General features: G+C 40.7%; 1 protein-coding gene across 2 annotated transcripts in view; it reads left to right on the top strand.

Annotated features, from left to right (window-relative positions):
- GALK2 (galactokinase 2) overlaps positions 1 to 14,572 on the top strand; it is a 132,505-nt gene that overhangs the window by 3,377 nt on the left and 114,556 nt on the right. The window contains exon 1 of one of the 2 annotated variants that reach the window (XM_005863959.2): positions 5,944 to 6,169. The exons of the other annotated variant lie outside the window; for it this stretch is intronic. Coding sequence (XP_005864021.1) covers positions 6,117 to 6,169 — 53 coding nt within the window. The 5' untranslated portion in view covers positions 5,944 to 6,116. Of the gene's footprint in view, positions 1 to 5,943; positions 6,170 to 14,572 lie in introns of those variants that run through there. 2 annotated transcript variants of the gene reach the window in all.

Raw genomic sequence — 14,572 nt, 5'->3', positions numbered from 1 at the left:
AGACTCTATTTCCTTTGCCGGCTTTTAAAGAGCAAGTGGCCATGTGTGAAGGATCATGTGGCAAGAGACGAGGGTGGCATGTGGCCAACAGCTAGCAAGAAACTAGCCTTTATACTGACAGCTTAATAGGAATTGAATTCTGCTTACAGCCATGGGATCTTGGAAGTGAATCTTTCCCCAGTTGAGCCTCAGATAATACTTTGTAAGATCCTAGAGCAGAGGAGCCAGCGAAGCTATGCCCTGACTCTGAATCACAGAAACTGTGAGATAATCAATGTGCAATGTTTTATACTAAATTTGTGGTGCTATCCTATATAATAAAAGCCTAATATGCAAATTGTCCCCTCAACTGGGAGTTTGACCTCGAGTTTGACCACTTGCTATGACATGCGCTGACCACCAGGGGGTGGCGTGGAACATGGTGGGTGTTGGCAACAGGCTGCCTGGGGGCAGGGGTGATGGGGGCAGGGGTAATGGGGATGGAGGTGCAGGCTGGCTGGGAGAGAGCGTGCTGCCCTCCCGGCTTCTATGCATTGCCACTGGGAGGCCCAGAGGCCCACACTGCACTCCGGCCCACAGCGTCTGGCTGCGGTCACCGCATTTTCGTGTGGGGGCACCGTGACGCAGGTGGAGGGGGACGCACGGGGCCCCAGAGGCCCAGGTGCTGCCCATGGCTCAGAGGTCAGCTGGGACCTCCCCTTCTATGCCAGACACTGGTGCTTCAATGGCAGGCCAAGCCTAGGGATCACACCTGTGCACAAATTTCGTGCAGCACACCTCTAGTTGTTATATAGCAGTAGATATGGACATGGGAAAATACCTAGTAGTAGAATGGTTGGATCATATAGTAGGTGTATGTTTAACTTTTTAGGAAACTGCCACATCGTTTTCCTAACTGGTTTTGCAATTTTGTATCTCCATCAAGAGTGTTTAAGAGTTCCAGTTGCACCACATCCTTGCCAACAGGTAGTGTAGTCAGTTTTAAGGTTAGTCCTCTAGTAGGAGTGTAGTTGTATATCATTGTGGGTTTAATTTTCATTTTCTTAATGACTAATGTTGAACATCTTTTCATGTGCCTATTTATCATCCATGCATCTTCTTTGGTAAAGTGTCTCTTCAGTTCTTTCGCCCATTTGTTGTTGTTGTTGTTGTTAATCCTCACCTGAGGATATTTTTCCCACTGATTTTTTTGGAGAGAGTGGAGGGAGGGAGGAGGAGAGAGTGAAAAACATTGATGTGAGAGAGACACATCAATCAGTTGCCTCTTTGATTGTGCCCCAACCTGGGCCAGGGTTCAACCTGTGTCCTTGACTGACCGGAAATAGAACTGGTGCAGGGGCCTACACTTTAACCACTGAGAAACAGTGCTTCTTTTGCCCATTTTAAAATTGGGTTATTTGTCTTATTACTATTGAGTTGTAAGAATTCTTTATGCTTTTTGTGTTGTTTTTAAGGAATATTTGCCCCACCAATAAATTCAATCATAAGAAAGAATTAATAAAAGAATATCATAAAGCATAAAAAACCCCAGAGTCTGTAAAAACAGTTTTTGCCTTCAGGGAGCTTATAGTCTAAATATATAGAGTCTAATATAGTAGTTACATCTTTCAAATGGAATTGAGATATAAGTGTAAAATATATACTGGACTTTGGAGAGTTCCTATGAAAAAGTAAAATACCTGAACAATTTTTATATTGATTATATTTTGAAATAATATTTTGGATATATTGGGTAAAATATATTATTAAAGTTAATTTCATGTATTTCTTTCTACTCATTTAAAAGTGACTTAAAGAAAATTCAGATTTGACTTGGGGTGGTGAACACATAATACAATATACGGATGACATATTATAGAATTGTACACCTGAAACCTACATATTTTTATTAGCCAATGTTACCTCACTGAATTCAATAAAAAAGATTTTAAAAAGAAAATTTTAAATATTTGGCTTGTATTGTAGAATATGATTCAGTGGGTTTGGGCCCAAGATTGTCCATTTCTAATAAGTTCCCAAGTGATGCTGGTGCTGGTCTGACTACACTTTGAGTAGCAAGACTCTAGAGATAAGAAAACACACAAGTAATAACATACTGGTGTGATCATTTCTATGGCTGGGCAAGAAGAGGGTGTTTAGAAGCGTAGTTACTGTTTTTCACTCTGCAAAACAACCTATATTAGTTAAAGCATTTTTGCACAGACAATTCTGTTCCCTTCATATTGATTTATAAAAGATTAGCATGCTATATTTAACTACATAAATATATATTTATCTGAATCATGAGCTTATCTTTTGCCTTTATTTAAATGATTATGTACTAGAGGGATGCATCTACTAGTACTCGTATTCTAAGCTTTATTTTTTTGTAATGTATTTTTATTGATTTCAGAAAAGAAGGGAGAGGGAGAGAGAGATAGAAACATCAATGATGAGAGGGAATCATTGATTGACTACTTCCTGCACGCCCCCAAAGGGGATCGAGCCCTCAACCCCGGCATGTGCCCTTGGCTGGAGTCCAATCCGGGACCCTTCAGTCTGCAGGCCGACGCTCTATCCACTGAGCCAAACCGTCTAGGGCTCTATTCTACATAGAGATGAATAAGGATCATTATAAAGAAGACATTAAAGAAGTATAATATTTTATCATAATGGAAAAATACACAAAATAGTTTGCTGAACTGGATTCTCCCAATTGTGAGCAATACTTTTTTTTAAAAAAAAAATTATGTCAAGACAGAAAATATTTTCTAGAAGTTGCACAAACAGAGTAACTACAGAAATAACATTATTTCAGATAAATGACCTATGGCAGCGATTTTCAACCTTTTTCATCTCATGGCACACATAAACTAATTACTAGAATTCTACTGAACACCCAAAAAAATTTTTATGCCGATCTGACCAAAAATAGGTATAATTTTGATTTATTCACACGAGATGGCTATTGTATTGGCTGTTGTAATTTTTTAATTTGATAGTCTAAGGCAGTGGTCGGCAAACTCATTAGTCAACAGAGCCAAATATCAACAGTACAACGATTGAAATTTCTTTTGAGAGCCAAATTTTTTAAACTTAAACTATATAGGTAGGTACATTGGTATTAACTTAATTAGGGTACTCCTAAGGCTTAGGAAGAGCCACACTCAAGGGGCCAAAGAGCCGCATGTGGCTCGAGAGCCGCAGTTTACCGACCATGGGAAGGGAAAGAGGTCAGTGCTCCTGACTAAATAGTCAGGTATTGCATGTTTTAAAATTTTTTCCAGCACACCAGTGTGCCTCTTGTGGTACACCAGTTGAAAATTGCTAATCTATGGTCTTAGAGATGTAGTTTTGAAGGTAGAGGTGGGGACAGGAAACAGAGAAAATTTCTTGGAGGAAGTGATTCAAAATTAAAAAATAAATCCTCATCCAAGAATATTTTTTCCATTGACTTTTTTTTAGAGAGAGCAAAGAGGAGGGAGAGGGGAGGGGAGAGAGAGAGAAACATCAATGTGAGAGAAACACATCTATTAGTTGCCTTTCTCTGCGGATGCTTCTGCCACTGAACCAGCCAGGGCTGGAGGAAGTGATTTTTTAAGCCGAGACCTAACATATGTAGGAGTTGGCCCGAACACTCATGATTTTACTTTGAATTTGGATCAAGTTTTTGTTTTGTTAGATTTTGGTGTTTATTTTGTTTGTTACAATACTTTAATATCTAAACAGAAACAAATAACCTTTGAGGGGAAACAATGTCAAGTTTACTAATTAGATTTATGTTTAAGAATCTATCATGAAATACTGTTAGCTTGTTAGCTTATAATTAAGACTCTAAACCAGCGGTTCTCAACCTGTGGGTCGCGACCCCTTTGGGGGTCGAATGACCCTTTCACAGGGGTCGCCTAAGACCACTGGAAAACACATATAATAATTACATATTGTTTTTGTGATTAATCACTATGCTTTAATTATGTTCAATTTGTTTTTTTTAAAATATATTTTATTGATTTTTTACAGAAAGGAAGAGAGAGAGATAGAGTTAGAAACATCGATGAGAGAGAAACATCGATCAGCTGCCTCCTGCACATCTCCCACTGGGGATGTGCCTGCAACCCAGGTACACGCCCTCGACCGGAACCGAACCTGGGACCCTTCAGTCCGCAGGCCGACGCTCTATCCACTGAGCCAAACCGGTTTCGGCAATTATGTTCAATTTGTAACAATGAAAATACATCCTGCGTATCAGATATTTACATTATGATTCATAACAGTAGCAAAATTACAGTTATGAAATAGCATCGAAAATAATTTTATGGTTGGGGTCACCACAACATGAGGAACTGTATTTAAGGGTCTCGGCATTAAGAAGGTTGAGAACCACTGCTCTATAGGGTGCTTTCGAGTCTGTATCAGTTTTACTGAGACTGCACTAGAAGTGTATGCAAGATCCAAACTAATACTTTGCCATCCGGTTTCATTGAACAAATTTAATATTTGGTTATCAAATACACATTCAGTAGAAAATATTCTTTTATGAAACAGAGTTTCTATAGTCATTGCATTCATTTAAAAATATTAGATGAGATGAGTTTGTTGGGACTAATAAAAAACAATGTTTGCAAAGTTTAAAAAATGATCTTTCCTTTTCCATATTTATTGATGTTCCTAAAAGTTTTACTTTTTTTTTTAACTTAGATTCTCTCCTTCTTCAAACCTATTTACAGAAGTGACGATAATGCCTCCCCTTACTCAAGAGTAAACCAGAATAAACACCATACTAGGATTTATTGGGGTTCAAAAAGATATAATCTCTTTATTTGCTAGTGATAAGGAGGGACTGAAATAATAGAAAGTAGTCCTGAGATCAGAGTAGCTTTGTTTCCAAGATGTTCCACTTACAGTAACGATGCAAGCAGGTGCCAAAGGGCTGCAACCCTTTACTCCACTTTGATATCGTCAATTCGCACTTTAGTCTTCATCTCCAATTTTCCCTTCCCCACTGTAGACATGTAGAAATTCTGGAGTGACAACTTATTGAATCTCTCTGGGTTATGCTACTACCCTACTGTTTGTGTCGTGTTGGCCCAAACTTCCTCAGCTAGGGAACCTTGGGATAGGTGTATTACTAACTGCCCTTGCTTGTGTTTAATCTCAGCATTCTGGGGTAAAAAGTGCCCTAGAGAGTTAACAGACCTGAAGTTTAATTCAAGTTTTGCTACCAATTAGCAAGTCACTTCACCTTCCAGTCGTTCACTCAGTTCATTTACCTATTGATTAAAACTCTAATTTGGGTGCTGGGTTTACACAGTTCCTACCCTCAAGTTGCTTACCTTGTAATGGTAGTGATGATGGAGGTGGTGACAGACAAAAAAAATACCTGAGAAATTATGCAGAACTTGTGAGGACTATGAAGGAGAGAAAACAGTAATGTGGTAGAGTGATGGGGTGGGGATGGTATGTTTTTTGATACAGGGCATCTAAGATTTCTCTAGGTAACCGAAAAATGAAGGGGTTGAACTGGATGCTAAGGGCTCTTGCGGATTTAGACATGTTTTTCTTCTTTTTGCTATGTGTTCTAGGAAGGCCTACCAATGCATCTAGTCTGGAATAAATGCAAATGCGTTTAAACCAAGTGTTGCATCGATTTTATATTGCCTGATTTGGAAATAACCCACACAAGAGGCAATAACTAAACGTTTTGGAGTAGTTGCTGGTCATTAAAGAACAAAAGCCCTAACTTAAAAAAAAAGGCGCGGGTGTGTGTGTGTGTGTGTGTGTGTATGTGTATGTGTGTGTTGGGGCGGGTGGCGGGGGGTGGTGGCAGAGAGCGCAACCTGAGTCGCCAGCTTATAACTCTGTCCTCAGACGTAAGCCTAGGACGCGGAAAGAAAATTTACTAGGTGCCCGGTGGCTGAACCTGACCGCTGCTGGGAGGGCGTGGAGCCCCACGGCCCAGGGAGGAGGAGTCAGAGGAGGGCGGACTGAAACAGCCACCTCAGCGAATCTGCAGGATTTCCGCAGGGTGGTGGGGCCTGTGTCGCCCGGAAGAAAGGGCTCCGGCCGCAGATGTCTTGTGATTACCTTGGGAGCCTTTTTTCGCCCGTTGAAGCTGCCGAAGGAAGAAGGGTCTAGATATGGCCACGGAGGGCCCTGTCACGTGTCGAGTCCAGGTGGCAGAACATCCCAGGTGGGGGAGAGGAGGCGCCGCTGTTAGGGGTTTGGGATCGCCTGGGTTGGCTAGGTGCAGATGGTGTCCGTGGCTTTGACTTCACAGGGGCACCGCGCTTTCCCCTGGGAGGGAACAGAAGCCTTGAGATTTTTATGAGGCTGCGCCGCTGGGCTTGCAAGGAAGACCACGCGGCACTTTCCACCTTGACTCCTGCCAGGGATGTGTGTTTCTCTTCATCCATGCAAATTCTTCTTTTTCCTTTCTTCCTCAAGGTGGTATACTCTTATGCAGGGCTTTAGCAGAAATGCCCAAATTAACTCTAAACCCCATCTCTCTTTGTCTTGCCTGCCGGCTGATAGTGCTTTTTAAGGTCTCCTTTCTAAAATATTCACTGAAAACACACACACACACCTCCTCACTCCAAACCTGCCACAAACAAACAAACAAACAAACAAAACCCTTGGTGTATGCATTCTTTTACACAAATCATGGAATCTATGAATTGCCACTTAGGGAGCTAATATGCTGCCAGTATTTAGCTATGGAAAACTAATAGCTTAGTGATACGTAGTGGACAATCTTTTCATTTGAGGGCATATTGCAGATACTTTGTAGAAATAAGTCATTCTGACTCAGATTTTCTAAGATTGCTTTGCCTCCCCCTTTGCTGTTTCTAATTTTTACTCCCCCCCCTTAACCTTTTTTCTTTAATATTAAGTTTTCAAGCTCTCCCTACTTCCTGGTATATGATCATCATGTGACAGTTGATAAAATAACTTACTAAAACTTGCAAGTGCTTTTTCACCCTTAAGCCAGCAAACAGTGGGCCTTTAGTTACCATAAAGAAACACAATTTTTGATTATGGAGACTAGCACTGCTTTAGACTACTTGTGAATGTCTTTGTTTGTTTGTTTTTTGCTAATCCTCACCCATGGATATTTTTTCCATTGATTTTTTGAGAGAGTGGAAGTGAGGGGGTGAGACAGAGAGAGAAATATTGATGTGAGAGACATTGATTGGTTGCCTCCCGCACACTTGACCGGAATTGGCCCCGGACCCTTCAGTCCGTGGGCCAATGCCCTAACCACTGAACAAACCGGCTAGGGCTTGTGAATGTCTTTGGATGTCAGTATATTCTCTTGAGGCCCTTGCACAGTACTGTTGCCCTTACACATTTGAATGAATTAGGACACTTTGTTAAACACTTGCTTCCAATAAAATTCATGAAGAATTTGTTACATGAAAATAATCTGGCACCTTGTACATAAAACATATCTATGTGTAAATTTCTGTCTTTTGATTTATATGATTTTAATCATAATGGTCAGTATTTCTATAGTTACCCTGTGGGGGAGGGGAAATGGTGGTAACAAGTACTAAAAGTGAAGAATTGTTTATAAAAGTTTCTTAGAGATCTTTACCTATTTTGACTTTCAGTGTTCATTCATGCAACAAATGACTGTTCTGTGTTAGCCACTGATGAGATCATAACAGCAGTCAGATAAGTTTGTGCTCTGCCATTTTCTTGTTTTCACTTGTGCATGCAATATGATTGTTAGCTTCAAGCAATGTTTCAGCTACTTATTCATTTTAGTAGGGGTGACTTAGGTTAAATTTAGATAATATATCTATAAATCCACCTAGCTGGTCATATGTTGCAATATGCTGAAAGGAAAAAATAATGCATGAGAGTGTCAACATCAGATTGTTTTCTTGTGGAACTCCTGTTCTTTCTTCAGGATGCCTCTTCAACTTCAAGGACACATGATCCTCTAAATAAAGGCATTAGTCAACCACATTTTACATTTGGATAAATTTCTTCTCTATTCTTTTTAAATAAAAACTAGGAGCCCAGTGCACGAATTCATGCACCTCGAAAGGAACTGTGGGCTGCAAGGCTGTGGTGGGCACAGGGGCAGTTCTTGGCCCATCGCCCACGCCCTGCCTGGCCCCTCCTTCTGTGGCCCCTGGTCCCCCGTCTGCTGGCAGCCCCACTTCCGCTCCCACCGCTCCCACACGCCAACGGCGCCAGCCCTGCTCGCACCTGCTGATGGTGTGGAGCGATTGGGTCCGGCGCCAGCAATGGGTGCAAGTGGGGCCAGCACTGTCAGTGGGTGCGAGCAGCAGCTGCTGCCCTGATTGCCCCTCAGGAGCAGGGGGAGGTGGAGAAGCCCTCGGGGCAATCAGGGCCAGCAGCCGCTGCCGTTTGCAACCGCTGACGGCACTGAGCAATCAGGACCAGTGCCGGGTGCTGGCAGCGGGTGCAAGCGGCGGCTCTGGCTCCAGCTGCAGGTGCAAGCAGGGCCGGTGCCGGCAGTGGGTGCAAGTGGGGCCGTCATCAGCAGCAGGTGCGAGAGGAAGCTGCCAGCCCCAATCGCCCCTCAAGAGCAGGGGGAGGTGGATAAGCCGTGAGGGGCGATCAGAGTCAGCAGCCGCCACTGGCACTCGCTGACAGCACCGAGCAATCGGGGCCGGCGCCAGGCGCCAGCAGCAGGTGCGAGTGGCGGCTCTGGCACCAGCAGCAGGTGCCAGCACCTGGTGGGATCGTGGTACGCGGGAGCAAAAGATTTTTAGTAACCACCAGAGGCTTGCCCCGATGACAGCGACTGGTGCCCTGCCTTGGTCTGGCGCCCCCGCTCACCTGCTCCACCATCACGCTGTGGCCAATGCCAGCCAAGTTTTGCACGTGCCCCCTGGTGGTCAGCACACGTCATAGCGACTGGTTGTTCGGTTCTGCTGTTTGGTCTATTTGTATATTAGGGTTTTATGTATATATAGATCAAATAGAAATAGAAGCTCTGATTTTTTTCTGCATCCCAATCTTACATGCTCTCTGTATTGTAAAACTACTTTAAATTCCACTGTTCTAGCTTAATTTTTTTCTTTGAAAGTGGTGTCTCCTCTCTTTTCCTTTCCTTTGGAATTAAGTTTTAAATTGTTGGATTATTTTTTTAACAGCTATATTTATACATAATTCTCATACCAAACACTTTACCTGTTTAAAGTTTACAATGAAATGGTTTTTAGTATATTCACAGGATTGTGCAATTGTTACCATAATCCTTGTTAGAACCTTTTTATCATCCCCAAAAGAATTCTGCATCCCCCAGTCCTAAGCAATCACTAATGTACTTTCTGTTTCTATAGAGTTGCTTATTCTGGAAGTTTCAAGTAAATGAAATAATATAATACGTAGTTTTCATGACTAGTTTCTTTTACTTAATATATTTCCCAGGTTTACCCATGTTGTAATGTGTTACCAATATGTTATTCCTCTTATGATTGAATAAATTTATTGTATGGATAGACCGCATTTTGTTTATTCATTCATCAGTTGATGGATTGTTTCCACCTTTTGTCTCTATGAATAATGATGCTGTGTGAATGCATTCTCAATAGGAAAGGTTTGGATTATGTAAAAGTATATTCAGGAAAGCCTGGAAATCCCACAGTTCCTTTACTCACTATAGTCTCTGATTCCTAATCTGTGCTGCCAATTCTTCCCTTCATAGAAGTTACCCATTTGATTTGTATCCTTGTAAGATTATTTTATCCTAATAATATCTTGTATCCTTGTAATATGGTTACCATTTTATACAAAATGGTATTATTATATTCATATGACTAGAATCATATTTGTTTTTCTGTCGCTTTTTTTCACTTAACAGTTTTTCTCAGAGATTCTGCCATATCACTCCATACAGATTTATTTCACTGTTTTAAGGACCAAGAGTGTTTAATAGTATGACTACCATTATTTATTTAACTGCTAAACTATTTAAGAGTGTATATTTTAGTTTCCATTTTTTCACTCTTAAAAACAATGCTACAGTCAGCATTTTTATACATATATCTTTGAGTGTTTTTGTGAATGTCTCTTAAAACTCATTCATGAAATAAAAAAAAGAAGAAGAATGGAATCTTCTTAAAAAACAAAACAAAAACTCATTCATGGAAATGGAATCAGGGCCAAAGTAATTTAAAATTTTGTTTTGATTGTTGCCCAGTTGGCATGCATGGCTCAGTGGTTGAGCAGTGACTTATGAACCAGGAGGTCACGGTTCGATTCCCAGTCAGGGCACATGCCTAGGTTGTGGGCTCAATCCCCAGTGGGGGGCATGCAGGAGGCAGCTGATCAATGATTTTCTCTCATCATTGATGTTTCTATCCCTCTCCCTCTCCCCTCCTCTCTGAAATCAAATTAAAAAAATAGATCTTTTAAAAATAAAATTTTGATTGTTTATGTCAAATGGCCCTGCAAAAAAAGATGTTATTAGATTGTCTGTTTTTTGTTAGTTTTCAGGAGCTTTTATATATTATTTTTTGTATGAATGTATGGATTTTTTTGATATAAACAATTTGTTTTTAAAAATATATTATGCAATATTGTTCCCAGTCTAGCACTTAAACTTTTTGATGTCTTTTATATTTTATGCAGTGTAGTACAGTGTTGAATGATAGCACTCTTGTCTTTTTTTTTTTTAAATTTTTTTTTTTTTTTAAATATCATTTTATTGATTTTTTTTTTTTTTTTACAGAGAGAAAGGGAGAGAGATAGAGAGTCAGAAACATCGATGAGAGAGAAACATCGATCAGCTGCTTCCTGCACATCTCCTACTGGGGATGTGCCTGCAACCAAGGTACATGCCCTTGCCCGGAATCGAACCTGGGACCCTTCAGTCCGCAGGCCGACGCTCTATCCACTGAGCCAAACCAGTTTCGGCTTAAATTTTTTTTAAAAAAATATATTTTATTGATATTTTTTACAGAGAGGAAGGGAGAGGTATAGAGAGCTAGAAACATCGATGAGAGAGAAACATCGATCAGCTGCTTCCTGCACATCTCCTACTGGGGATGTGCCTGCAACCAAGGTACATGCCCTTGCCCGGAATCGAACCTGGGACCCTTCAGTCCGCAGGCCGACGCTCTATCCACTGAGCCAAACCGGTTAGGGCAGCACTCTTGTCTTGATTCTGCTTTTAATGGGAACATTTCTAACATTTTGTCATCAAATATGATGTTTGCTGTTTCTGGTAAATAGCCTTTGTTAAAGTAAGGACATTTCCGTTTTTCCCAGCATGTCAAGAGCTTTATTTTTGTGTGTGACTTTATTTATTTGTTTAATTTATTGGGGTGACATTGGCTAACATGAACATATAGGTTTCAGGTGTGGGTTTCAAAGTTATGAGATCTGTGTAATGCACCATGTGCCCACCACCAAAAGTCAAATCTCCTGTCACCATATATTAGGACTCCCTTCACCCCCCACCCCCTTCCCTCTGGCAACCACTACACTGCTGTTTGTGTTCACGAGTTTCAGTTTTATATCCCACATATGAGTGAAATTGTTGAGGGCCGCTAGCAAACACTCGGTTTAAATTTGTCACTGAAACTCAGAGCGCAGGCAGAGCCACTGGGGGCGGACCTGGTCAAGAGACTGGGACGCCACTCAGTTTGACTTTCCCGCCCAGTGTTAAGGGTTGGATCTCATGATGTCGCCAGGAACTCAAGGCCCACCCAGATGTGATGTACCTTCCTGTTATTCGAGTATTTATTAAAGCGATTTCCGGTGCTGGCTCTCTCTCTGTGTCTGTCCCTCCATCAGAGGGCAGACGCCACACCCCCCGGCAAAGCTTTTATTCTATTTCTGTGTCTGTCTTTTCATTTTCTCAAATCCCAAAAGCGCCTCCTACTTAAAAGAACCGGTTCGTCTCTCTCTCTCAGTGCTGGACGCGGAGAAGAGAGCCCCCCCTTCATATGAAATCATATGGTTTTTAACTCTTTCTGACTGACTTATTTCTCTTACCATAATGTTCTCAAGGTCAATCCATGTTGTTGCATATGGTGCTATTTCATCCCTTCTTATGACTGAGTAGCATTCCACTGTGTTTTTTGTACCACATCTTCTTTATCCAGTCCTCTATTGCAGGACACTTTGGTTGTTTCCATGTCTTCCACCGTGAATAATGCTGCAATGAGCATAGGGGTGCATATATCTTTGCAAACACACGATTTCAAGGTTTTCGAGTATACACTCAGAAGAGGGATTTCTGGGTTGTATGGTAGCACTATTCTTAGTTTTTTGAGGAATCGCCAGACTGCTTCCCATAGTGGTTGTACTAGTCTACATTCCTGCCAGCAGTGAATCAGGGTTCCCTTTTTCCCACAACCTCTCCAAACACTTATTACTTGTCTTGTTGCTAATGGCCACTCCAACAGGTGTGAGGTGGGATTTCATTGAAGTTTTGATTTGCATTTTCCTAATTGCCAGTGAGGTTGAACATATTTTCATATATCTATTGGCTGTTCCTATGTCTTCTTGGGAGAGGTATATTTTCACGTGTTCTGCCCACTTTTAGATTGGGTTGTTTATTTGTTCGGTGTTAAGTTTTATGAGTTCTTTAGACATTTTGGAAATTAAACCTTTGTCAGAGCTACTGTTTGCAAATATTATCTCCCATCTTGTTGGCTGCCTCTTTGTTTTGTTGTCAGTTTCTTTGGCTGTGCAGAAGCTTTTTAGTTTGATGCCGTCCCATTCATTTATTTTTGCCTTTACTTCCTTTGCCTTTGGGGACAAATTTATAAAATGTTCTCTACAACCAAGGTCCATAAGTCTGGTACCTATATTTTTCTATGTAACTTATTGTTTCAGTTCTTATATTTAGGTCTTCGATCCACTTTGAATTAGTTTTTGTACATGGGGACAAATTGTAATCCAGTTGCATTTGTTCACGTGTGGCTTTCCAGTTGTCCCAGCATCATTTATTGAAGAGACTGTCTTTACTCTATTGTGTGTTTCTGGCTCCTTTGTTGAAAATTAACTGTCCATTTACATGTGGTTTTATAGCTGGGCTCTCTATTCTGTTCCATTGATCTGCATATTTGTTTTTCTGCCAATACCATGCTGTTTTGATTATCGTAGCTCTGTAGTATAATTTGAAGGCAGGTAGCATGATACCTCCAGCTTTGTTCATTTTTCTCAGGATTGCTTTGGCTATTTGGGGTCTTGTGTGGTTCCATACAAATCTGATGATTCCTTGTTCTATTTCTTTAAAAAATGACATTGGAATTTTGAAGGGGATTGCCTTAAATCTGTATATTGCTTTGGGTAATATTGCCATTTTAACTATGTTGATCCTTCCAACCCATGAACACAGGATATTTTTCCATTTTGTTTTGTCCTTTTTAATCTCTTTTAATAATGCTTTGTAATTTTCAGTATATAGGTCTTTCATGTTCTTTGCTAAGTTTATTCCTAGGTATTTTATTGATTTCAGAGAGGACGGGAGAGGGAGAGAGGAATAGAAACATCAATGATGAGAGAGAATCATTGACTGGCTGCCTCCTGAACGACCCCCCCCCCCCCCCACTAGGGATTGAGCCCGCAACCTGGGCATTTGTCCTGACTGGGAATCGAACAGTAACCTCCTCGTTCATAAGTCAATGCTCAACTACTGAGCCATTGCGGCTGGGCTCTTGTTATTCTCATAACAAACCTTTGTAGTAACTTCTATCATTATCCTCAATTTGTAGTTGAGGAAAATGAGGGACAGAACAACTCATTAAAATTATGATTTTAAGTGAGGAAAAGTTTTCCTCTACTCTCTTAAGTTTAGGAGCTGATGCCTGTGAATTAAACTGACAAAAGATAGATTAACAGGAGAAAAGGTTTATTTCACATTCACATGGAGGCTTCCAGAAAAGTGAAAACCCAAGGAAGTGATTACGGCTGGGAGGTTATGTACCATTTTAACAAAGGGTGATAAATGACTAGACAGAAAGAAGGGGTTTGGGCTTGTAGGATGGCAAGTTGTGGGAAGGTGACTATATAGGGGAACTAATGGAAGATAATAAGGGCTATTGTAGTAAGGTTTGTTTACATAGATTTGTTAGTGAAGTCTTCAGTGATAAGAGTCTTCATCTCTTGGTATGGGAGAAGGAATGAGACAAGTACAGAAAGGGAAATCTATGCCCTGCTTATAGGTAGATAGAGGGAGAGTAGAGAGCTCCTCCTGTGTTTGCTATTTCTTAAATTGCCTTCAGCTCAAAATAATCCTCCTGCCAAATGACATATTTTGAAGGGGCAAATTTTGATTCCCTTCACCATGAAAATACATATTCACAGCCAAGTATTCTTAAATTAGTATTAAAATTCATATTTTTCTTGTTATCCTGATAGTGAAGACAAAACAGAAGCACAGATAGTATAGGAGACTTGTCTAAGGTCATATAGTCAAACTAAAGATACATGTCTTTTCTCTTAAAATTTTAATTCATTCTTTGCAGTTAGCCATTTGGTCACCCGAGGGTCCTTGGAGAATCAGTCCTTATATTGAAATCTATTTCATTCACTACAGTCATGTTTTTGTTTCTCAAGTTCTGTTACTAAAACTGCTGTTAAAAAAGATCTGAAGTCCAAA

This window comes from Myotis brandtii, unplaced genomic scaffold, assembly GCF_000412655.1.
Source record: "Myotis brandtii unplaced genomic scaffold, ASM41265v1 scaffold182, whole genome shotgun sequence".
NCBI classification, from domain to species: Eukaryota; Metazoa; Chordata; class Mammalia; order Chiroptera; family Vespertilionidae; genus Myotis; species Myotis brandtii.
This window is presented reverse-complemented; position numbering and strand designations above follow the sequence as displayed.